Source organism: Fringilla coelebs (genome assembly GCF_963513975.1).
Source record: "Fringilla coelebs genome assembly, chromosome: 3".
NCBI classification, from domain to species: Eukaryota; Metazoa; Chordata; class Aves; order Passeriformes; family Fringillidae; genus Fringilla; species Fringilla coelebs.
Genome location: NC_140030.1, coordinates 65,348,371 through 65,374,510, shown reverse-complemented (window position 1 = coordinate 65,374,510; position 26,140 = coordinate 65,348,371). Strand labels below are relative to the sequence as shown.

Sequence of the window (26,140 nt, the reverse complement as noted above, 5' to 3'; positions counted from 1 at the left end):
AGAATCAGTCTCCTGACTCAGCTGATCAAGCTGTAAAACACTGCAGTTGTAGGTAATGATAGATTCTTCTGCATGTCTGAGTGGGCTTAACAGTAGCACTGTATCTAAATTTATAAAAGCTATTCCTGTGAACCTCTTTGTTTAGCACATTGTAACTCATATTCACCATGAGAGCTAAGATTTTAAAACACTGTATTAAAAACCCAAGAGAATTTGCACTGACAATCTGGGAATATGAAGAAACAATAAAGCATTTGTGCAGTAAAAGGGAATATTTCAAAATATTTTGGTTTATATTATTCATTGTTTTGAGTTCCATTTAGAAGGCGTTTTTAGTGTTATGTTCAAAACCTTCTCAGTTAAAACTGCAAGTGATATTTTTTTCCAGTACAACCACATGAGCCTGATTCCTGATATTTCCAATATGACCTCTATAGGTTTCTTGAAAAAAAGCTTTAAAGCTGTAATAACCAATCCTGTGACTGATTAATGTGGAATAATAATAAAAATCTACTTTACAGTGTGACATGCTAGTCATTGGCCTTTTCACATTTGTTTTTTCCAGCATATGCTATCCAAAGTGGGAATGTGGGATTTTGACATTTTCTTGTTTGATCGCTTGACAAATGGTAAGTAATTTTTTAAAGTCTTTATTTTACTCTATCTCATATATGACTAGTCAAAAAATCCATAATTAATCGTTAGCTAAATGTTTCCAGTTCAGATTACTGAAGAGAAATTGGCCACATTTAACCTCTATTAAAATCACATCCTGGAGCTTTTTCAGGCTTTTCCTGAACTATAGGGTAATGTTTCAAGTGTGCTTTTGTACTAATCTACTCCCCTACATTTGCTGTTGTCACCTTTTCAAGAGATGTTTCTGTTTCATTTGGCTGTGAAACTCCCAAGCCACTTTAAATATACCTGTAAGATATAATAAATCCAGATCTCCCTAATCAATTTCAATCAATACTAAAGACATTTGAGTGAAGATACCCTCACTTCTGTTCAGCAGCAAAAATTAGGAAATTTATTTAGAGACTAAAAATCCGTGAAATGTTTTCTCCAAACATGTGCCTGTAAAACCATCCCCCTTTCCCCACAAAAGTCCAGACAATACCTCTTGATCAGGTAACTGCTAGAGAGGGTTATGATCACACCTTCCCCCTTTCTGCACTGCTCAGAGAACTGAGATCCCTCATTCCTCACCCCAGTCTAATTAGGTTTGGTTGGGGCAGAAGATGTAGAAAAAAGCTGGTTTAGAGGCTCATTCAGCTGAGTGACTGGCAGTGAGGAGTGGAAAGGATTGCAAATTGCCTGGGAAGCAAAAGCATAGTTCTTCTAAATTATCATTCTGTGCCCCTGCTCAGTAGTCAAGACCAAGTAAGTTTCCATGTGTTCTTCATACAGATATTTATTTTCCTTCCTGAGCTACATTAAATAAGAAAAGACTCCCTTCAAATTTTGTTTATGTGTACTATGGGTTGGTCGGTTTGGGGTTTTTTCTAACTTTTATGGAAACAGTGACGCTGAATTAAGCAGTACAAGCTTTTTAAAATACTGTGTTTATGTATAGCTGATCATGTAATACTAACAAGGCTCAGTTTTGCCAGCGCTCCCAGTATTGGATTTACAGTAAGGCCAGTGCAGCATTACAGTGGGACTTGAGACTGTAAACGCTGCAGCTCATTTTTCCTGTCTGTGTCATTGTTATGAGATGCAGTTGTAGCTGAACTAGGTTACTGTGGGTGAACTGCATGTTTATGCAGCCATATGCAAAATAAAAAAATTAATTCCATACTCCTGATTTTTAGTAATTAATTAATTAGTACAGTATGGCAAACTCTGGCAGAAAAGCCACTCTTCTTTCTTGCTGTTTCTGAAGATAGACCTGAGTTACAAAAATTATGTCACTCTCAGACAAGCCTGTCAAAGACTTTGTTAAAATCATGTCAGTTTGTCTTCTTCCAGTTAAAACCACAGTTTGCCTGTCATATTGAAACAGCAAATGTGACTTTATGGCATCTAGACACAAGAATGACACTCCATTGGAACAACCTTTCCATAAGTCCTTTGTATAAGTGACTTCTGAGTACATGAGAGTCATCTAAGCTCACTTCATTGGAGGTGAGGCAATAGGAGCTGACTAACAGGAAATTACCCAGATTTTTAGCCTTGCTTGGTTTGTAACTACCTGTAAAGGGAATCTAAGAGTTGTTCCTTTCTCCTTTTAGGAAACAGTCTTGTAACACTGCTTTGTCACCTCTTCAATGTGCATGGACTTATTCACCATTTCCAGTTAGACATGGTTACATTACACAGGTTTTTTGGTAAGTACACACCTCAAAGCCATCCTTGAATGAAGTTTATAGATTAAGTAGAGCATCAGAGAGGGCGCTGGCTTGGTCTGTCTATGTAAAAATGATGATGTAGTTTACTTCAGTAAAAGATATCTGTGGTATGTATCAGCATACAGTTTGCAGGCACTTAAGTACTTGGTTCAGTACCTAGTCAGTGGAGGGATTTCAAAGGGCTCTGCATTGGGCTGAAACATCCCAGCACCACAATCACACTGCTGATTTAAAATAAAATATGCCATGCAGAGATGTGGCTGGCTTAGGCCCACACAGACAGACAGACAGACACTGCAGAACCTACGCGTGCTCAGTACAATTGTGGTGCAGCGTAATTATTTTAGTGACTAAAAGACCACTGAGACCCAGGACAGTTAAAAGCTTATGTGAAAAATTTAACAAATTATATCAAGCTGTCCTGTCTACACTGAGCAGTGTTGATGAAAGCCCCTGCTGCTGTTACTGCCAACAGAAATATTAGCCCCATGCTGTCCGTGAACCAAAAGAAGAAATTGGCCAAAATCAATCCCATTTTGCATCACTTTTTGAAAGCAGCTAAATGCCAGTTTTTCAGGCTGTCAGGCAGAGTTTCCAAAGCAGGGTCTCTTCTTTAATACTGCCTAATTGTTGCTTCTGGAAAGTGTTCCTCTGGTGCGGAGACAGACAAAATTTCCCTGCTGTTTCTAACTCCTGTGGGCAGACGTGAAGCGGACAGTCGGGCAATTAGAGCTAGTGGTCTAAACTCACAGTTTAAGGGATTACCCACTGTACCTCCAGATGCTTGTGTGGCTGGAAACAGACAGGAGGCTTGGACTTTGGCGCTCCTCGTGCTGGCAGCGAGCGCCATGGGAAATCTGCCCGTTGGCTTTCCATCTGATTAATTGGATCGTGTCTAGGAGAGCGCTTTAGGCACGATCACATGCAGCTTCCAGCGCTCACGGGGTGCTGTCCCACGACCACGTCATGGTGCACACGCTGCTGCAAGGAACAGAGGAGTGTGAAGCACACATCTCAATGATTTTTCTGTCTGAGAGAAAGCTGAGAGTTAGGAGGTCCAGCTGGACCGGTTCCAGCGCTGCAAACTGAAGCAAGAGGGGCTGGCGTTTTAAAATGAGCACAGAGATGTGACAAAAATTGTCGCAGGAGATTTTGCTGTGAATGCCCCAATGCTGTTTTTTTTTATTCTTCCCCTGGGGGTGTAGAAATGCCTTTGCCTGTAGTTCATCACTCAAATAACAAATCATGGCAGGATATCAGGGTCTCACTCCCTGCTGCTGTAAAATAGGTGGTACTGCCTTAATGGCATGCTACTACCCTACAACAGCAGGCTAAATAATTACACTTCGTTGTGGATAAATTTGCCTCTCTTCCTTGTTTATTTTACTCCTCAATGAGAGCCTTCACTAAGGCAAGAAAGAGGTGATTTATGCACTAGACCCAGTGCATAAATCCAGTCCCCTTGGGCCTCACAAATCCTTTCATGCATTTTTTTCTCTAAAGGTACCCCGATAAAAGCAGCAATTTAAATAAGCTGCAGCTATTTGAAGAAACTCCTCAGGCAGCTGACTGCAAAACCTCAGATTGTATTTTAAGTCCAGTTCCCACTTGTGGCCGTGGCATTCAGAGACAAAAGGATTTTTGTTTTCTGTTTTGATTCGCAGTTATGGTTCAAGAAGATTACCATAGCCAGAACCCATACCACAATGCTGTCCATGCTGCTGACGTCACACAAGCTATGCACTGCTATCTGAGGGAGCCCAAGGTAATGACAGCCTTTCACACTGATGTTGCTTTCTGAGAGTTCTCAGATTTTTTTTCCCAGGATTGAAATAAAAGCTCCAAAATACTTCTAGACAGCAGAAAGTGATGGTGTGCTGGAAGTCAGCAACAAGTCAGGAGCAGCCTCAGCTACAGATTACAGCTGTTTCAGTCAAGCTGTGAGAGTCACTTCTCATCACACAGGCATCCTGTCTCAGTGCTGCCATATAAGCTCCAGCCACCATGGTGCTGTGACCCAGCCACCCAGTGGTGCCTGCAGCTCTTCTCCCATCAAATTCAGAAGGAGGCAATGCGTGTCTGTGCCTCAGCCACCTCAGTGCATAGGCTCCCCACATCACTATTTCAAAATACCAAATTAGGTCCAATTTCACCAGGAAAGGGGAAGATAGTCCCTTCAGATGGGTCTGTTGCAAGGGTGTCCTCTGCATGAGTATTTGACTGCTGTTGCAAGTTCTCACAGCATCAGAGTGGTGTTGCCTGGTGTGTTACTGGAAGGCATTGTGATATTGCCGTGCCGAGCCACAGTATAAGAACATAACTAGCCTTCTCTGGCTTGGCTCAAATGAAGGATTCTGCTAGAACTAGCAGTTTGTTACACAAGAATATAGCAATGGTGAGGACAGGAGCAGGCCCCACCTTTCTTGTATTTTCATCTCCGGCAAGATCTGCAAGTCCTTTCTTGTCAGGAAATGCAGAGGACAGACAACGTCCAGAATCTGGACCATACTGCTCATCAGTTCTGACCTCAGAATGCTTCTTACATCTCATATTCCTGTACTCTATACAGACTCATTGGGCTGGTAAGAACTGCCTCACTCTCACAAACAGAAAATGCTAAGACTACCTTTTTTGGCTTCTAAATGAGCCCTGTAGCAGAAAAAAATCTGGACAGGTTTTCCAACTTGAATGTTTGAAGTTAGAAAGGTAAATTTTGTTCTCTAATAAAATACATATACTTGAACTGAGATAGTTATTCAACAGCCAAAGCTGAAATTTCAGAAGTTGATAAACTCTGCATTTTATAACACAGTTCCATGCTAGAGAATTGAAGCCTGATCTTTTGTTGGTATTACTAAATACTTGGAGAGGCTGGGCTCTTGCAATGGATGCTAACATATGCCAACCTGCCAGCCTGTTTGCTTTTTAAACCAAATGAGACTATGGTGAAGCCCTTCTATTACAACAATCCTTATATTACCATGAGTAATAAAGATATAAGAAATACAAACTGTAATAAAAGATGATCATGTAGTATGATATCTTTATAGATGTATGTTCAACATTTACCTTAAAAACATTGTTCACAAAATTTAAATTTGACATTTGTGTACAAATGCCAACGCACCCAATCTATGCCATGATGTCAGCTGGTTTGTTTATTTACCAAACCAAGTATTTACTGTTCATGTTCTTCTTCTTGTGATTAATGTGTGTGATGATTCAGCTTGCCAACTTCCTTACCCCATCGGACATCATGCTCGGACTGCTCGCTGCTGCAGCTCATGACGTGGATCACCCAGGGGTCAACCAACCCTTTCTGATTAAAACTAAACACCACCTTGCCAGCTTGTACCAGGTAAAACTGCTCATCAAGTTGCTAATGTAAAAAATGCAGTCAAGGAGAGCTTAAGCAATTTGCAGTGAACTTTTAATGCCAAAATCTGGCAGCGGGAGGATGCGGGTCAAGTGATCCTGCACTTTGGAGTCTGGACAATTTCAGTCAAGCACCTCACTGGGTGTCACTTCTTAAAGCAAAGCTGATACAGGAAAAGAGGTGGAAATGTCAGATTTTTTTTTTTGAGGCCATTTAAGCCAGATCAGTTGTCTGGGTTGTTTCTGCAGTAGATATCTGGGGTGAGGAACTGTGTGTAGGACATTTAAAATCATGACAAGAAGATCTCATCTTCTTTCAGTGAGCAGATAAGCTGCAGGCAGGCTCTAAATTGGTATTGCATTAAAGGAAACCTTTGCTCCTTATGGCTTTAGTAAAATTAAACACTTAATGAACACTGCATTGAAAAAAAAAAATAGAAGACAGCTTAAACCAAAGGAAAAGTCGTAGACATTTCAGTAACATTCCTTGAGATACAAAGAAAGAACTTCAAGAAAGCCACTAGGTCACACCACAGGCTGTCTAGACCAGTATCCTGTTTCTAAGAGCAGCCAGTAAAAGATCTCAGAGAGAAAATAAGTCTGGGATCAGTACAGAGTTGTCCTTCACCTAGTATACATCCTTTCAGCTCTGGCAAGCAGTAGTAGAAAACTTCCTGAAACAAAAACACAGACTCACTTGTTCACTGACTAGCTATGAACTCATGCTGCCTGATTTTTGTGGTCCTTTTTGAATCTATTTGAGATTTTGGCCCATGGCAATCATTGTAGCTTTGTGTTTTATCTAGAACTGTCCTATGAGTATAATCTCCCCACACATGTATACGTTGTTATTATATGTGCACATCTCTCTATTCTTTGCATTGTACTTATATATACAATGTGCCAGAGCAATTTGCTGCCAGAACAAATCTTAATTTTGGTTGCACTAACCATAATTCACAGGTAATTAATGAAGTTAGTAGTGATTTCTAGCCTTTAGAATCACAGACTTATAGAGTCATAGAATCATGAAGATTGGAAGAGACCTTTAAGATCATCATGTCCAACCCAACTGTTCACCCAGCACCAGATCCAGACACCTCTTAAACATCTCCAGGAATGGTGACCCCATCACCTCCCTGGGCAACCAACTTCAGTGCCTGACCACTCTAACAGTGACCATTTTTTTCTACTATCTAATCTGTATCTCCCCTGTCTGGGCTTAAGGCCATTCCCTCTAGTCCTCTCACTGCAGGCAAGGCAGGAGAGACTGGCCCCACCTCCCTGCAGCCTCTTTTCAGGTAGGTGTAGGGACCAGTCAGGTCCCCCCCGAGTCACCTTTTCTCCAGGCTAAACACTCTCAGCCACTCTTTGAAAGAGATGTTCTCTGTGACATGTTTTCATGAGTCTTCTTGCCCTTCTCTGGACATGCTCTAGTACCTCAATGTTCTTTTTAAAGCGAGGGACCAAGAACTGGACACAGCATTCAAGGTGGGGCCTCACCAGTGCTGAGTACAGGGGGACAGTCACTGCCCTGGTCCTGCTATTCCTGATACAGGCCAGGATGCCATTGGTCTTCTTGGCCACCTGGGCACACACTGAATCGTGTTCAGTCAGCTGTCAACCAGCACTCCCACTGGGCTGCTTTCCAGCCACTTGGGAAGAGTCAATTCCAGGCTTTGCGGAGGTTGTCAGAAACAGAATATCCCGCGTTAAAAATTAACCTACCTGAAGAAGACTCACTAACAGCTACACACACTTACATAGCAAATTGAGAGATTGCTGCAGTGTGCTTGGTAAGAGAGTCTCTCTTTTTCTACCCTGCACAAGCAACGTTTGGGTTTTCTCATAAGAAGTGGATTGTGTAATGGTGCAACTGTCCTGCCCTCGGACATGGGAATGGGCTGGACTGTGGGAGCCCCAGCCAAGGCACAGTTATGCTCAAACACTGATTGGCCTCATCATAAGCTGATGCAGCTTATTATGTCATACCCATATGTTTCTGGTCTTCTCCAAACATCGGGCCAGCTGAGTGAGGAGGGAAAAAAGCCAGGGGCCTAAGCCGCGGTACTTTGGGAATGGTAAGGGTGCTCTGAAGAGGAGTGAGTAGAGCCATTCCGCAAAACCCCTTGTCTTTTGAAAAGGTACAAACAATTCCTTCTCAAATTAATAGTGGCAAACAGTACTTTATAATTAGGTTGAAAAATCAGGCTAATCTGAAAGACATACAGCTGAAATACTGGTATCTTGGAGAAGTGGTTTCTGCTCAGGTATTTGGGTTTGAATATACTTACAAATATGGGTTAGAAAAGGCAGTGACAAAGCAGAAAATGCAATCTTTCAACAGCAAATGAGATCTGAAGTCCCCTACTTAAGGACATTCACTGGCAAGTTTGAGTTATTTTAACTGAAAATGATCCCACATTGTTTCCAAAGATTTTTGTAGTATACAGTATATGGATGCCAATAAAAATACCGCCTGGCAAAAAGTTTTGCTGAAAACATTTTTAGTCAAAAATTTAGACCTAGTGAATAGTCTTTAAAACATGTACTTTAACATGTGCTTGAAACTGAAACAAAGTTCTTAGGTTTTTGGTTTTTAAGTAGCAGAGCCACAGAACTGCTGGGATTAATCAGAAACAGGATCAAATAAAAGTAAGTTTTAACAGAGCTGGCAGTCATCTGTCATTCAGACAGTGGACTTATCCATGTATGGCATTTCTATGCTTTGAAATGTCTCTTGACATTTAAATTAAAACTTTACATTTACATTTGGAAGAAAAGGTTTTGCAAAATGAGGTAGGTCAGTTCTTGACAAAGATGTAAAGTGTTTGACAGCTTCTGAAGTGCATATGTGAGAAGAGTCATATTTCAGGAGGACATCACCAAGGACTTCGGAGCTTTTAGCATCCATTTTCAAACTAAATCTGTATTTTATGATGCAAGACAGTTTGTTTTGTAATCTGTAGGGTAATTTTCTAGGGTCCATTGCACGTGATTGCGTACATCATAATTTTCTACAAAGATAAAAGCAGTTCATTTACATCTCCAGCATTACAAGAACAGTTGGGAGCATAGAAGGTGAGTCTAGTGGTCTGGAGGTCCCTTAGTTTCCTGTGAGGAGCACAACAACATTCCTTGTAATGTGATGCAGACTTTGCTTCTCACTTGCACTGTCTGACTTTTAAATGAAGGGTAAAAGTTTAGAAGCGTGGATAGATCACATACCATATCTGTGGTACAAAACATTTCAGAAAACTATGAAAGGACACTTTACAACTTTAATGTAGGTAAGCTGGAAGTAGGAAAGTACATTTTGAGCACCAGTAAAAACAGTACTCTTATGCAATCTTCCTTGAAAGCAACACTTCTAATAAAAAGTGTCATTTTTGACTATTTAACATTATGTAGTTAAACCAACTGCTCAATGAGTAAGAATAGATTGAAGAGATTGAAAAAAAGTTTGATCCCCTTTGACTTTGAATTAAAATTGAAGTTTGTTCTGCACCTAGTTAGTAGCAAGTCTCCCTCTCTTCAAGTTACTGTTCTTTTTCCAGTGTCTGTGTTGAATGCAGTGGTTCAAAAGCTCAGACTAAGTAACAGATTGGAAATATTGTGGTAGCTTAAGTAAAATAAACTGTCATAGTCCTGAAGTCTCTGTTATAGCAATCTATTGCTATGGGTAGGGTTGTAAATGTGACAGAAGCTTCCTGTAGTGCAGCCCTTAAATCAAAGCTGCATTACTTTTTTAAAAAAAACCAGGACACCACGTGAAGCAGAGCTGAGAGCCCCGGTCTGCAGGCCAGCACGGAGACTTTCCCTGCATGGGTTGTCTCCCACCAGCCTGGGTGATCAGATAGCTCATGGCAATTAGCCTTAATAAAGCAGCAGTGTGTTCCTAGGGGGAATAGCTGACTCTTCTAATTGCTGGCAGCCACTTCAGGGATTCTGGCTCCTTACATTTAAGAGGAGACTCATATGACTTCATGCTTGTTGTTGCTTGTTAACGTGACCTTTCCTTTTCCCTCCTCCCTGCAGTTTCAGTGTGGGAAACTAAACAGTGCAGCGGTGTCAATTTGATGTTCCTCTTATAGCAGTAGGCAAAGAGCAGAAACTTAGAGAAGTGGAAATACTCTGAGATGACTACCTGAGTGTGCTTTTTCCTATGAGTAACTACTAATTGGATGCTGGAGAGGTCTCAGATGCCTACGTCACTTCTCAGCCCTATTCTGGCTGACCTTCAGGATGGCCAAGGAGCAGCTGCATCCATGGAGTGTAATTTCCTCTTTGAGGCAGGTGCTGCTGAAGCATCTCCTCACAGCAAGTAAGGCTGCCAGGCTGGAAGGGATGTGAGGACACAGGGTGCTCCAGGGGGGATCTCCCTGGTCGCAATGTTTCAAGGATGCAGTCAGACCAGGGTCACAGGAAACCGTGCACACAGACAGTATCTTAAACAAGTGTAAACCTTCCCAAAAGCCAAAGGTGCCATCAGACAGAGTTTGTCCAAGGTAGTAGGAAGATGGCAGCCTGTGGCCTTGGGGTGACTCTTGGGACCAGTATTCAGTTCTGCAACTTGGTAGGTGAAAAAAAAAACACCAAAAATTTGTTATGTCCTATTACATTCTCTTATTTTTCTTGGTCAGAGTGTAGGGTTGCAAAAGTCCATCCTGATGTATTTAGGCAAAAGGAGAAAAGGGATATTTAAGTTGGCAAATGAACAGAATTGCTGTCAAAAGTAATTTCTGTATTGCATAATTGATTTTGTGATCTGAGTCCATCAGCTCTTCCCAAGAAAAGGAATTGGTTTTTATATGGTTTGAAAGTTTTGGATTTGGTTTCACTTTTTTTTCCCCCCAGAATCTGTGATTTTTGTAAGGGAAACAAACTGGCAAACCCAGAGAAATACCAAAGCAACATTGTTTCTGTGAATTTAGAAGCAACAAAAAGCACTGCGGAAAATAGTGTGATAGGAAGTCAATCCAGTTTGTACTTCTCACCTTTGCACCAGGCAAGATGATCAAAATGCAAATTTGATCTTGGTTATGCAATGTTTCGTTTTTTAAAATTAGATATGACAGGACTACAAAGTAAGATGGGGAAGACTTGGGCAGAAAATGCTGCTCAGTCCCTCTTGGAAAAGTGGAAGCTGCACATCCTGTCCCACTGGAAAGGCAGTACTATGGCAGCAATACCTCAGAGCTGTGGCACTGTGCGTGAGGGAGCTAGGAGTCAGCAGTGGCGGGAGAGAGGGATTCTCACTCCAGTTTCCCAGCTGGCAGTGACAGGGTGGAGTCCTTGTTCTGCTGCCCGCTCAGAAGGTTTGGTTGTGTTTTGTTTTGTTTTTCTTATCCGGTGCTCATTTACTGCAAAAGCTGTGAACTGCCCAAAAGAGGGAACAGATGATAGAGGTTTCTGAACAAGTGACTTGTCTGAGGCATTTTGTGGTAGAAAGTACTCTGTGAACTGAACAAGTGATGATGGGAAAACGCATTGTGTTAGGATAGTAATTTCAAGTCATCAGACAAAAGATACCAAATTTGTTGTAATTTACTGACAACCTAGAAAGCTGGGTTTCAGCTCCCCAGCAGTTTTTTTCCCACCTAACGTTGGTTCCACTTAGTTGAAAGCAAGGAAACAAAGAGGAGTCAAAATTTGTTGCAGGCTAAGTTGCTGAAGCCTGCAAATGATCAGCAGTAGTGCTATTCCTGTTGCTTTCACTGAACAGCTGCAGGCAGTTTGCAGTTCCCTGACTCAAAGGGAAATTTAGCAGTTTAGGTTTTTTTTTTCTTGTCCACTCTGCATTCAAACTGTAGAGGCTGAAAAGTCAGCCTGGAATCAGTAGGAGGTAAAAATAAGCTTTTGCACTCCTGCTTTAATTTATTTGTTAATAAATCTGCTAGAATGCAAACTGCCTCCCACTCAGATGAGATTAGCTCCTCTGTTCACAACAGGATTCAAAAACTGCAGAACAACAGGCCTCTAGGGCTGACCTTAGCTAAGAAACCCAGAAGCACAAGGTCCTTAACTGTAGAAATCTAGACCAATCACTCTAATCCAACTGCGGCTGAAAAGCACGCAGTTTAGGCTCATGTTACAGCACGTCCAGCCAGCTGTGGGTATCATGTGACATGGCAAATCCACGTGTGTACCATGGATACCACCCTAATGCTCGCGTTTGCCGGTGCTGTTCCTCCCCAGAACGTGTCGGTGCTGGAGAACCACCACTGGCGCTCCACCATAGGCATGCTTCGAGAGTCCCGGCTGCTCGCCCACCTGCCCCAGGAGGTCACGTAAGTGTCCCCCAGGATCACTGACACTAGGCCATGGCCTCCTTCTCCCTTCTTAAAAGCACACTGGCAGAGAGGCCCAGCCTTCAGAATAGGCTGAACTTCCTGCGCCTTCTTGGTGCCGCTGGGAAACCATGAGACAGAGTTGTGCAGCAGAAGTATTTTTTAACACCTACCCTCTACTGCAGCACAGGAATGGAATGGCCACTCTCAGCACCAGGAACACAGAAAGTCCCAGCAAGAGCTGAGGGATTGTTCAGATGGATTGTTGGCATTTTTCATCTTACATAGCACCAACCGAAAATGGAAACATATAGTGATTAAAAACAGGAAATTGAAGGAGTTGGTAAAGGAGCATCAAGATTGCTTAGGACTTCCACATGTCACTGAGGGAATGTGGTTCAGTCTTTATGGATAAAGAAAAAAGAGCAGCCACATGAGCACCTTGGCCAAGTTGCTGCTAGCTTTTTTTCTTGTGTTAGTCCCACCAAGGATGGGAGATTGAGGCAGTGAACAGACTGCAGTAATACATTCTAAATCACAGGTGACCCTAGCAAGAATATAAACAAGTTACCTGGAAGCAGTGAGCTCTAGATCCCTCCAGAAATTCTTTGCATCAGACCAACAACTTTAAAGAACTTCAGCCTAGACCTTCACAAGTTTGACTGCAACTTCAAAGTTGCAGGATTCACCGCTCAACTCTGAGCCGGTGAATTAAGATGTGAGCATTTTTCTTGATGCAACATGCCGTTGTTTCAGGGTGGGATTTTTTGTACTTTCCTAGCACTTTTCAGAAGCTTTCAGAACAACCTGTGCCAACAAGCGTTTTTCTTCTACATTATCTATTCTTCTTGAACCTGTTTGAGCGGGTAGAACAGTTGTAGCCCACAAAACCCAGCAGAGACTGACCAAACAGATCAGATTGGGTCCATAAAGAAAGAGGGAGCTTTATGCCAGCTCCAGTGATCCAGAGCAGGTTGTTTTGAGCTCTTAATGTTGAATGGTTCCATGATTAATGGAGTTTATTTACCTCCATTGCAGACAGAACATTGAGCAGCAGTTGGGCTCCCTGATCCTGGCAACAGACATAAACAGGCAGAATGAGTTTTTGATCCGTCTGAAATCTCATCTTGACAATCAGGATTTGAGGCTGGAGGATGCACAAGACAGACATTTTATGCTTCAGGTAACTTCTTTTTTTTTTTTAATTGTTTTTATTAATTTTTCATGTCACAGTACTTCCTTGTATATGTTAAGAGTAGTATATTATAGCATGTCTGGACATCAGCCTCTCCTTACCTATTACCATAAACACTTCCCTTCTGCCACCTTCTGGCACGTCAGGCAAGCATAAGGTGCCTCCAGTATTTCCTTATGTAATTTCCTTGAATTAAAAAGCTGTGAATGCAACAGATTCGGGAGAGTGTCAAATGCTAAGGAACGGAGATAAACTAGATTATTTTGTTTCCAGAACACTGCTTCTCTTCCCAGGTAATGCTTCAGTTGGAGTGTCTGTCTCTTCTGGCAAATGTCACTCCACTGGTGTTCTTTTCTAGCGCCATGCAGGAGAGCCCCCTCCTTGGTGTTCTTTCCAGGACAGCCTGACATCGGGTCTCCAAGTCCTGTTCCTGTGATGGATGCTCAGAAACTGCCTCTGCAGAGACAGCTGTTGCCATGGCAGCAGATGCTTCTCTAGTGCATCTGACCAGCTAATGGAAAACCCATGCTTTATTCAAAAATCAAATAGGTTCCTACTGGTTCTTCCAGCTAAGCAGCAGTCATTAGCAGACTCTTCAGAATAAACCTCTATCTATTAAAGCATTATTGTGATTAACGTAGCTACATATACTTGCTTCTTTGGAGAAATTACATTAATTTCATTCCTAAATACATAAAGAATTTGAAGTAATCATTTTTATTTATAAAACAAACACCTGCATAATTTCCTTTCATCAAAGTGCACGGCAAAGGTGACACCTGCAAGGAAAGAAGTGCTGATCTGTTAATTCTTCCCCCTCCAGCAGCATGGGAAATGTAGTAGTTTCTCACCTGTTCTGTCTCAAACACAGTCTTCTGTCAGATTCCTGCACAGACTGTGCAGGGCAGGCTGACAGGTTGACCATATTTCTGGACAGATAAGGCAAGAAAGTTGTGCAAATACCAAAAGCAGAGGAATTACAGCTCTCAGCTATGGCAAAAAAAGGTTTCTTATGCACTAGGAACTTAGGAACAAGGAAACAGTAAGATTTACTTGTCTGGTGAATTAGTTATGGAAGAAGAAAAGAAAAAGATCAAGAACTCTTGATTGATTGGAGTAAGCTAAAGAATGTTTGAAAGGTCTTTGCAGTAGACAGTGACATTAAGACTAATCAGCTTAATCCAAAGAGAAAAATGACTTGGAGATTTCCCTCTGCTGGTTCACAGGTCTGAACTCTTAGGAGGAAATACTTATATTTTCTTCCCGGGTGCCAGAATGATTTCTGACTTCTGTCAGACTGAATGACTGTGTTCAGCCTGTGAAGAAATGAGGCACATGATATTTTGTTCCAAGGCAGTAAGACAGGCAGACTATTACATGGTTTACTTTTCTGAAGTAGTTACTCAGTTTTAAAAATATTTTCCCCTGTACTCATGCTCCTACAAAGCACTAAAAAGTACTAGTTAACTAAGTGAAACCAGGCCAGGGGCAGTGTGGAGAGCCCTGTGCTTAGCTTTGTAAACAAAAATATGCAGACATTAAGATGAAGTGTAATTGAAGTGAGATGCAAGGTCACTCACTGAGACCACAGAGAAATCATGCCCAAATACACCAGCTTGGCTCTTCCCTTCCTTGTCATCAGCCATGGATGCTGAGCCAAGCAGTCAGCAGGAGCCAGCCTGAGGCTTTTGTTGGCTTATTCCTTCCAAGGAATATCCAAAACACTTTGCAGCCTTGGAATTTGGCCCTGCTCTTGTTCTCACTACGGTAAAGTGGAGGGCTGAATGAAAGTTTTGTTTGCAGCTTAAATAAATGCTCTTTCCTCAAAGGGCACATTTGGGTGAGGCTGAGCCTCTGAAAGGTAATCTTAACCCTTCCTGGCATCGCTGGTAGGGCCTGGGAGTTCCATGACTGCAGATTTACTGCTGAAGCTCTGCTAAACAGTAACTTCCTTTCTCACTACTGCTTTTCTTCTTGCTTTCAGATTGCACTCAAGTGTGCTGACATTTGCAACCCTTGCCGGGTCTGGGATCTGAGCAAGCAGTGGAGTGAGCGGGTCTGCGAAGAGTTTTACCGGCAAGGTCAGCCCCTTCAGCTCACAGCAGTCCCTTTCACCCCAGCTTTGCATGGTTTCTGTGTGACAAGCCAGAGGCAGAACTGAAATGTCCCTTGAGAACGAGCTCTTCAGAGATGCGCTGCCTCACTGGAAAAGTGGGAAGGGGTAGAAGAGCAACAAGTGTTTCTCTGCTCCTCTGCCAGCACCAGGCAGGAGGGAGGGTTTTGCTGTGCCTCAGCACTTGAATTCAGCTGCAAAGCCCAGGGCTGGGTTCCTCTCTGAGGCCCTCCAGTCACCATGAGCGTTTCTGAGCTGGAATGGTGCTGGCACCACACTGCCCCAAAATCCTAGCACTGGGTTTTGTCTTTTCGTGCTCCCACTACAACGCTGATGGGAGCCTTACCCTCGCTGTTTCCCACATATGACACATTCTTCTGCCTGCAAATGCAGAGGCAGGGTTCAAACATGCTTCCCAGCATGCTGTTGAAAGGGCCAAAGCAGGCAAGCCAAACCTCAGCTAGAACCTACTGCAAATGTTTTCAGACCCCTGCAGAGAGCACAGTCAAGCAGGGTTTTTTTTTGAAACACAGTAATTATACCATTTGGCTCTATCTGCATAGGCAAGGTCATGCTGTGTTACAATACAGGGTGCAACAGAGTTTAATCACTGCTAAATTCTTTGTTCAGAGCATCCTGAGAGTTGAAGGCAAGTGGAAGAGCACGCAATGAATTTCTTAGTTCATTTAATATTCTGCACTGCAAAATTAAGCCACATCTGAGCTGGTACCTGGTATAGTTAGTCTGTAACACGGACAAACAGGTCAGCAAGTTAATTTTCAGCCAATGTCAGTTTAAGCTGGTGAAATGCCTTTGACTTTGATGCCTTTGAAGCAACATAAGCAACTGGCCCAGTGCAGATTTAGTTAGGTGTGTAGTGAAGGCATAATCAGCAGGCAGCTTATGAGGTGCAGTATCTCACCTTTAGTGTATCAGGGGACCATGCTGAGAAAGAGCTCAGCTCTTACAAATGTAATGTTTTTTCCACTCTCCTCAAGATTTGTTCATCTGATATCTAAAATATACCTCTGAAAAGGGACACCTGACTACATGAGACCAGTTAGAAGCGCCACAGGGAGAAAAGGAGCATTTTTTGTGGGACAGTTATGCAGAAACTGTGGTCTGATTATCACTAGTGGCTGTATAGTCCTGTTCAGTGGTACAACACCCCCAGTATTAAATAGCATGCATTTAGATACCATTACTTTAAAGTGTTTTTGTAGACCTCTCTTCTCCCTTACACACAATGATGGGGCTTGAAGGTATTTTTCAGCACTAAGTTTAACATTTGGAAACCATAAGGTCTCATGTTTTGATTTTTAACTATAGATGAGACAGATAATACCACAATTAGTGCTTTGTTTAATCTTCCTTCTGGAAGATTTAACATTTTTTAAATAGAATATTTCTAAGGCCATTTTAATAGAGATTCAGATCCTGATCTGCCAGGGTTCTGGTGCATCTACACTAAATGTTAATAAATAAAATACACAATCTAGGTACATTTCAGGGAGCATCTGACACCTACAGCAGCTCCTAAAAAAACCCCTTTCCTAGAAAAATACTCTAATTTGTTTTCATATCTTTTAAAAGTCAACACAGCTAGGAACACAGGGTAAGTAATAAATCTTGATTTGTATACATGAAACTGGAAGTAGTACGAAAAAGCTTTCAAGAAAATGGCTAATGTTGAAGCAACATTAATTATCAGTTTCTCTGATAAGGTTTAAAAATTGCTTGGAAGGTTTTTCCTAGCATAAAGGTTCTCAAGAACTAATTCATGCAGTTCCTTTTATAGTAACTAGAAACAAAAAAAAAATTGACCATAATTTTAAGTTCTTACCATGCAAAAGCAAATCTTATTTTTGTCAATTAAGTGATTTCTGAAAGACAAGAAGATGTGCTTATACTTTGAGCCAGGTATGGATATACTTTGAGTCAATCATTTTCCACCCAGAACACCTACAGAGGTGGAATTAGAAACTGGAATTAGAAACTTTCTTTTAGTCGAACATTTTTGGAGGGGTAGATGAGAAGAAGACAAATTGCACATTTGGAAACATAAGGCCCTGTTATTGCATCTCAGTTTTGCTAAATTGTTCCTTTTGATTGTTCATGAAGCTAAAAATGTTTTCTTGATACTTCCTAAGTACTCAAATAGAACTGAAAATACTCTGTTCGCATTTAAGAAGTGATTCCATGCTGCAGAGGGAAGAAAGGCAAGGCTTAGAAATGCCCACAGTGTTTTATATGGGGCTATAGAACCTGAGTAGCACAATAGCAAAAACTGTTCATGGGGAGAAAAGAGCTTTTAAACAAAAACAGTGGATTTAAAGCAAAATGGGTTGAATACAGTGTTCTGTCTAAAATAGCAGGTCTGTCTTTCTTACAGGAAAGTTCTTCCTGGCCAGCCCTCACTACATCCTTACTAGTAAATCAAAATATTATTGTGTGAGGGCAAGTGGCACATCTTCGCTTGCACACAGTTAACTCTCACTTCCCTTCCTTCCTGTAGCAAGGAAAGGTCCTGTACCTCTTGCAGTAACCAGGATTGTACACTGGCAGGGAAGGGTCACACTCACAAAGGATGTGTTGCACTCACAGACAGTGTTTGTTTTAAGGAAACCCCTACACCCAAAACTTAACTCAGAGCAATCTTTGCATGCAGTAATTTCAGGCATGGGGAATGAAGTCTCTCCAGCAGAAAAAGTGATTGTCGTCTTTGGCATGGTAGTGAGCAAATTACACCCTCTGAGATGCTTTTCTGCTGAATTCTTAAATCCAGCGTGGTTGTTACTATTGATTACCTTCAACTCCATAAAAAACATCTCCTAGCATTACTATGTACAGAAGCCTGTCCTGTGTGACCATTTCTGCAGGAATAATTTCTACTGACTGTTTCTAAGTGTCTTCTCAGTGTCAAACCTGGTCAATTCTGCATCAGGGCCAGTCTGAGGTGGCATCTGGAGTGGGCAGATTCCCCAGGCAGGTTTTTCTTCCAACAATTTGAAACAGTCCCCAGGGCTGGTCACAGCAGGAGCTGCCTGCAGGAATCTTCAGGACAGTCCCAGATTTGGAACTGGAGACCTCCTGGTCGAGTTAGTCAAATGCTCTGCTATGAAGGTGGCTAGGAGTTCAGCCAACTACTTTTCTGTCCCAAGTCAGTCCTGTGCAGATGCCTCTCTGGGGACTTCGTGGATGACCCAGGAAATAAATATGCTCACTGCAGCAGCAAAGGCATAGCTTGATACCCAGCTACTGCACAGTAATAAGACAGACTTTTAATTTCATCCCTTTTCCACATTTATAACTTGAGCTCCATAGCTCTTGACACTTGAAATATTACTGGAGTCCATGCTTTGGCCCTTACTAGTTTGTTGGTGCAGCCACAGCTGTGAGTTTCCAGACTCCAACATGCTTCCCTTTATGAGCCACTTCCACAAGAACCCACTAGCAAATTCCACTGCAGTACTACTGTAAATCTAAAATTGATACACTGCAGTTTTCTGGTAGGAAGTGATCTGAACAAGTAGTGAGTGAACTAGAATGCCTTAAAAACCTTTCATATGAGAGAGTCTATTTTAAAAATTAAGGTCCTCAGAACACTTACGTGCTCAGATTTAATGTTTATCTAAAAGTTGTCTTTTCTTAGATTTATCTTGTTATTGTAGATGGATAATTGATTTCTCTGATACCTAAAAAGTCCAGAAAATGAAGGTATTTAGACATTTACCATGATCATCATTGCTAGAAGATTCCAACTCCTCACACAGTTGCAGACACTGTAAGAGTGTGGCATAGGTATGGAGAAGAGATAAAGGTGTCAGAAAAAGATTTTTTTTTCCCTTTTTATTTGCAGGTGATCTGGAACAAAAATTTGAACTGGAAATAAGCCCCCTTTGCAATCAGCAAAAGGATACAGTACCAAGCATCCAGATTGGTAAGTATTAGTTTCATTCTCTTCATGTTTATCTTACTATGGCAGAAGCTTTAAGAAAACCTTTTATTTACCACATGCCCCACTCCAATCCAGTTGTTTTAACAATAAGAGCTGCGGCTACCATAAGAGTTAAAAATGTGTTTTAAATTAAAATGTTCAAAAAGAAATCTGTGTAAGCCAAATGTTCAACAGAAAGACAAAGGAGTCTTTGCATAGGGGGAACTACCCATGGAAAAAATTGCAGCCAGTGTTAAACACTGGTTACTTTCTTGTCTGAAATCTCCTCAAAGGCTTGCTGACGGTCACAGAGTTTACTGCGACACACACAGATAAAGCTATATCTTGTCATGTATGCTGGTCAAAATCTGTGCATTTCTAAAGAAATTGATGTCTGAGAGTTTGTTGTTATTTCTCATCAGGGCTTTTGCCACTTACCTTGCTCTGTGCTTTTGAGGCACTTGGTGGGGCAGTGCACTTGTGGAACTAACTTGTTGCTCACCAGCTGTCCCTTGTTTTTCCAGGGTTCATGACATACATCGTTGAGCCACTCTTTGAGAGGTGGGCCCAGTTTACAGGCAACACTCCCCTATCTGAAAACATGCTAAGCCATCTCAGGAGGAACAAGGCCAAGTGGAGAAGTTTGCTCCACAAGCAACACAGCAGTAGTAGGAGCAATGACCACTCAGGCCAAGTGACTGGCAGCCAGGAACAGACTTTAAATGAAGAAGAGACTCCTTAGTGGCAGCTTTGCACTTTTCCTTCTAGCACTGCTATCTCCGTCTTGGTCACAGCAGCAAAAAAGGTCCCGAGGAGCTGGAGCCTGTTGTCAACACCGTGCAAAGGCAAGAAACGGCAAAGCTCTAAGGGTCCTCATGAACACGCCCATGGTTCTGCTGGGTTTCTTTCTGATCTTCATGTTCCTCTCCCCTCTCTCCATTCTGCGCATGCCTGATGCCATTCGTCACTCCTGATCCCGATCTGCCCCAAAGTGGAGTCCCAGTCAGCAGCCAGGAGGCCAGGCCAGTTCCAGCTGCCATGAAGCAGGGAGGATTGCTGAGAGAACAGGGGGCACAGAGAGGCACTCTTGGTGATCTTTCCATTTACCACAAGTCATATTGTGACATATGTATATAGGCCCAGAGCGCCACACCCTTTCTAGGCTGGCAGCTGGGCTGCACATTAAACCACCAGCATCTCCAGCATCCAGAGGACATGGACCGAGTGGGACGGTGCTTGCAGAGGGCAGAGAGTCGGGTTGTTTTAGTGGTTAAAAACCTTTTTAACTTTTGTATTCTGTGCACTAAACAACAGATCTCTAAACCTTGGACTGAAGTTACTCTCCGTATACACACCTTCAGTGTAACAAGGCTTGTTTTGGTAATCATTTTTATGCCACTTTGGATAAAAGACGGGCATCTTCTCATTGCAAGGAACAGTATTCCCTCGCAGCCGAAAGGGAAGGTGTAGTACAGTCTAAACCTTTGAAACACAAACAGATCTATCTTTTGAGTACTGTTTCAAGTTACCTGTTTATATTCATATGTGTACATTTTCTGTAAATAGAAAGCGCTACTGATTCCCATGCCAAAATACTGGAGTACTGTGGGATGACTGCTACCTGTAAAAACATTGGCACTGTGAACAGAATACTGTTAGTTTTAATACAAGAGAAAGCATTTGTAAATATGGTATAGAGTTTATTAATATACACCATTGTTTGTGGATAAAAGCCTTAACTTCTAGCATCCTTCATCTTCTAATAGCTGCCAAAATCCTACGATTACAAGATACAATTCTGAACTGCCTTTCCACTATCCAAGGTGTATCAAAGGTCATTAAGGAATGAAGTCTGGCAGGATAACTTCTTGAAAACTTCAAACACATTCCATATGGGTCCGTGTTGTTAATCCATGGCACCTTGCACATTCGGTCTAGGCAAATGTTTCACAGCGCCTGAAGTTTTAAGTTCAAAAAAAACCCCAGGCCCCACAGCAACACCACATGATTTGACAGTTCAGCATGATTACCATTTATTCAAATGTGTGAATTTTTACTAAATAGCTTAGTCATCTACAAAGCACGGCATTAGTTCTGGAGTTCAGTTGTTTTCTTGAGAGATGTTGCAGTGTAGCTGATTTTTTCCCCACATTCCCTCCTTAGATAGTCATCATCAAAATGCATTTGTATTTTTCTTTTCATTAAAAGAATACTTCAACTGACTTTTGGATTAGACTCAGTCAATGAAGGAAAAAAATTTGTTGTAGTCAGACTACTAAAAATCCTCTAAGCTATCATAGTGGCTGAAGAATTTTCTATGATCTCATCTTTGTGAAAGATACTTGGCCTTAACTATGCCATAAACAACCTCAGTTCTGAAAGTCTTTATTAAACTTTACTTAAGCTTCCACCATTTCAGTGAGATTGTATTCTCAGACACTACTGTGTTGCACCAAAGGGATTGACCCCTGCTCCTCTGCCTGCAGAAAGAGTAACTGCATTCAGGTGAAGTGCAGTGTTGTTGTGAACCCCCCGTACATCAAATCTGTACAGCTGCTTTCCGAAAGAACGAGCAGCTATGGCCAGGTAGTCACATTGGGGTAGTCACGTTGAGATGTGAAGACATTGAAGAGGCCAACAAAGAAAGAGCTTTTCAAGTTGGTGTTTGAGAAACATGAGAAAGATGTTTACTCACAGAAGTGCAAGGGAAAATATAATACATTTTTCTCAATTACAGGGGATATTGACCTGATGAGAGAAGGTTCATGCTCATAAGGTGACTAATGTGTTTAGAGGAAAATAAAAAGCATGAGTTTTAGTGAAGGATGATTTACTCCATTAATTCTTTGTATGTATCTTCAGAGAAAAGAGGCTGAAAGCCAGTGAAGTAAAAAGGGGCAAAACGCACTGAGCACACAAAGCACTCCAGCGATGTTTTTCTGCCCCTCCACTGTTATGTAAGGTACAACCAATAGAAAACCTCCTTCTTCCTCCCACTAATCTAAATGAGATTCATATAATAAAAGGACCACAGCAAGCAAAGGGCACTCAAGGGAGTTGTAGTAGAAGAATTAAATTGTTTCTAACTACAGGACATAAATGTCTTCTTAAGCACATGAGGGTGGTGGGGGTGGAAGCACCACCACTTTGCAGCTTTTTAGGTGTACCTTTCCTTCTGACAGATGTAGGGCAATTATTAGGACATTACCGTGAGCAATGTAATGCACTGCTTAGAAGCACTTAAGTCCATACAAAAGAATGTAATTTCCCGTGTTTTATCTTTTTACTAAGAAATGGAAGCCCTTTGCCATCTAGCTCAAGGAATTTTTTAAAAATGTTCTGAAATTTAGTTAAACTCAGCGTCTAGCAGCATAAAAAGCTCTTGACAGAAACATTGTCGAGCTGTTTCTGAAGAGCTTCCAGAAAATAGGTCCAACAGGAAAGCTTAGGTACAAATCAAATTTTGTTACAGCCACATTAAACCCAAGCCCTTTTCTACAAGTGGAATCTACAGGTTCCATTACAAGTTTGCTCTTACCACGTTAAAACTTTCCAACTTTAAAAAGCTCTTCTGAAAATTATCAGGCCCTTAGAAACTAGTAAGGGCCAAAATTATTATGGGGGATTTTGGTGCACTGAACATACCTGCTAGATTTCAATCACCTTGTCTAATGAAACAGTGCTTGAAAGAGGTTCAGGGTGGCCCCAGCAACGCTTCTGTACTTGTGAGCCAAACCCATTGCACAGGTTTGGGCCTGGGCCAGTGTGCCTCAGGTGCTCCAGACAGAAGTGCTCAGAAAGGGTAGGCTCTGGCAGACAGATTCCCTGGAGTCTGTAATGCAAAATGCAGCCATCTGATTTCCCGTAGAAACCCTCACTGGTACAGCCAATCCAACAGCACCAGTGCTTAGCACGTGCAGTTGTGACACGTGTGTGGTATTCTCTGGTTTGGAGGGCATTTCTGCACTGGGGTTTCTCCCCAGTGTGCCAACAGGCTGCTGATGCACAGAATAGAAAAGCTATGCAGATAACACAGATTTTGGTGGTGTCAGCCCTATCAGCCACTTTACAGAAGGCCCTTGTGAATTATTTTTCCTTCCCACTGGGCCAGTGCAGCTGAAAGATTTTAAAGTTTTCAAACTGAGTTAAGGTTTTCATATCTAGAAAGAGGAAAAAAGCTGTTAAAAGCAGGATGTTAAAATGTTTTTATGGCCCACAAATGAGATTAAAATCTAGTACCTCTAAATGAAGATTTCATACCATTTAAGAGGTAAAATTTTGTATAACTAACAATAATAAGTGATAATAAGAGAAAATCTTAAGCTGGTTAAAATAATGCATATGTATGCATTGTCATTAAGCAAAGATTTTACCTACTTTTATGTCCGTAAGTGTCAGTGGTTCAGCCACCAGTCAAATGGGGAATAAAAGGACCACTGACAACATGTATCTTTGGAATACAAGGAACAAAGACAGGAGTAGCTGAGATTAAGTAGAATCGATGGAGGAAGAAGAAAAAAAACCACATGATCTGCAGTTGTATCTAACCTAATCTACAGCACAGGTCAATTAGTTTTGTATAAACTTGGTTTTCATGAAGAAAACAAAACCTCCCCAACGATTAATGAGAAAGCTGTAACTGAGATAAGGCTGTTGTTACACTGCATAGTGTTCTCACCAGCTTTTGCAATCTGGGGTTTCAATTTCTGTTAAAGTTTTTATCAAGTTAGATGCAGAAGGCACACTTAGTCCTTCCAAATGAATTCTCCTCAGAAAGGAAAAACTCAATTAGTCCAATTTTATTTTCAGGTACCAGACAGGGTACCAGCCATGATTTATTGTCTTATATTTTAAGTTGCTAATCTGAGTTGTTCATAAAGTATGCCTATTCCCCTCCTGATGTCACCACGACCCCCATGGCCCACAAAAATCAATAATTAAATTTGAATTAAAACCCTGCAAATCTAAAAAAAAAGCCACCCCAAAACACAAAACAAAAATACACAGCAAGCTTCATGCCATGAATATGTATTCAAATTACTTTGATTGGTGCAAACTGTTGCTCTTTGTTTCTATAATCCATCCAATATTTTAGGTACATAAACTTTTAAGCGCAGACCATAAGCTTGACATGGATGTAAAATATATTCTGCTTATCTTTGAATTCAAGATTGTATGTGTCATGTTTATTGTAAAGCATTTTATATATACATAGTCACATATCTTATACAACTCTATGGGCCAAACACTGGTCCCCCAACTTCACTGGGACCAAGAATCAGCCCCCATATGTGCGTATATATGCCATATGCATCATTCTGAAAGGAAGCACTAGATTGTGTGAAAATGCTGTGACTGCTATGCAGTGATGCCAAGAGACTTAACTGTATCTTTTTTAACATACTGCTGTAAGTATTCATCATGTCAAAGAATGACAGCTAATAAAAAAAAGAAAGTTAAGTGTTCCAAGTTCTTTGGTAAAGCCAGTTGATTGAAGGATCTCCTTTGTTTGCAGAAGACATTCTGGTTTGACAAAGCAGCAAAAATCCCACTGCATGCATTCTCTCACTGTCTCTCCTTTCTACCAACAGAATAATCACGTTCCTAGTGTTGTGTTTCTGAGAAGAACTTTTCTCTAAATTTCCCCTTAGACTTGCTGTATGAATATAAATGGAGTTTCCAGCAAGGAAAGCATTTCCATGTAATTTTCCTAAGCATGTAGTAGAAGGATTTTCAAACCCCAGGGAAAGTGCTTCCCTGCTTAAGTATTTAAAGGAGAGTTTTCCTTAAACTATTGTTTCAGTTCCAGTAATGAGTTCTTCTTAGGATCATTGGTCAGTTTTAATCTCCATTCTCTCATTTCTGTTTCAGGCCATGTTTTTTATATGTGCAACATGACAGAAGCTTTTGAAGTTTAATTGAAAATACGAGAAGTATTGATGTTCTACACTGATAAGTATTTCTAAGTGAGAAATACTTGTCGTCACTGATGGGTATCACTGCAGGGACTCTTCTTGTCTCTGACACATTTCTAAAGCCAGAATTCATTTGTTACCTCAAAGTGCTCAGCAACAATACTCACGTAGTTCGTGTCATGCAAATACTACAATTGAACAAAATACAGGAGCTGGAAATATATTTTGTTTCAGTGCTATTTAGCCAACATGTTAAATTTAAACTTTTCTAAAAAAAAAAAAAAAATCCACCCTTCAGAATCACAGTGTTTCCACTGTCCCTCAGATGCAAGCAGAACTGCAAAATTGATTTTAGAATAAAGCCACTTCAAGATCTGTCCTATATAGGGTTGGAGTTGTGATGATTTCTCCAGGAGTCTTCTACACAGTCACCATTGAAAAACCACTCTGTTTTCCATAAGAGATTTAACAGAGTTATTTTCAAGTACAGCCAAATCAATACATCTTCCCACTCTGCACAGGCACTGTCTGGATGGATGCTGATGTTTCATGGTTCAAAACAAAAAATGCAGACCAGCAAGTTGAAATGCATCAATGAACAGCAAAATAAAAATTAATTATATGGCAATATTTTTGTCCTGACCAAATACTTAATTATGGTTTAAAGTTCAGGTGGAAAATCTTGGAAATATATCTATTCAACAAGAGAAGAAACAATGTAATATGTATGTGACAGGCACTCCTTTTAGCTAAAGGTGAGGAAGGCAGGGTCTCTCCAATGTCCAATCCTCTTCTAGATAAAATGAGTGCTATTACAAAATACTCTGGTTTTACCAACAAAGCAGGTTTGTGGTGTCCCCAGTTCTACACCTCTCAATCTTTCACTGATGTTGTGTACAGTAGAGTCTCAAACAGCTGTATAGGGACTGACAGCAAATGAATCGCAGGTTAGAGAAGAGCTTAA

At 41.3% G+C, this 26,140-nt stretch overlaps 1 protein-coding gene across 4 annotated transcripts in view; it reads left to right on the top strand.

Moving 5' to 3' along the window:
* The window catches only part of PDE7B (phosphodiesterase 7B), a 170,585-nt gene extending 145,932 nt beyond the window's left edge, over positions 1-24,653 (top strand). For all 4 annotated transcript variants that reach the window (XM_084203631.1, XM_084203632.1, XM_084203630.1 and 1 more), the window contains 9 exons: positions 566-629; positions 2,235-2,330; positions 4,016-4,116; positions 5,578-5,709; positions 11,925-12,016; positions 13,055-13,199; positions 15,196-15,292; positions 19,184-19,264; positions 19,786-24,653. In XM_084203631.1, the coding sequence (XP_084059757.1) occupies positions 566-629; positions 2,235-2,330; positions 4,016-4,116; positions 5,578-5,709; positions 11,925-12,016; positions 13,055-13,199; positions 15,196-15,292; positions 19,184-19,264; positions 19,786-20,003 (1,026 nt within the window). In that variant the 3' untranslated portion in view covers positions 20,004-24,653. The remainder of the gene's footprint in view (positions 1-565; positions 630-2,234; positions 2,331-4,015; positions 4,117-5,577; positions 5,710-11,924; positions 12,017-13,054; positions 13,200-15,195; positions 15,293-19,183; positions 19,265-19,785) is intronic.
* Positions 24,654-26,140: the final 1,487 nt, after the last annotated feature.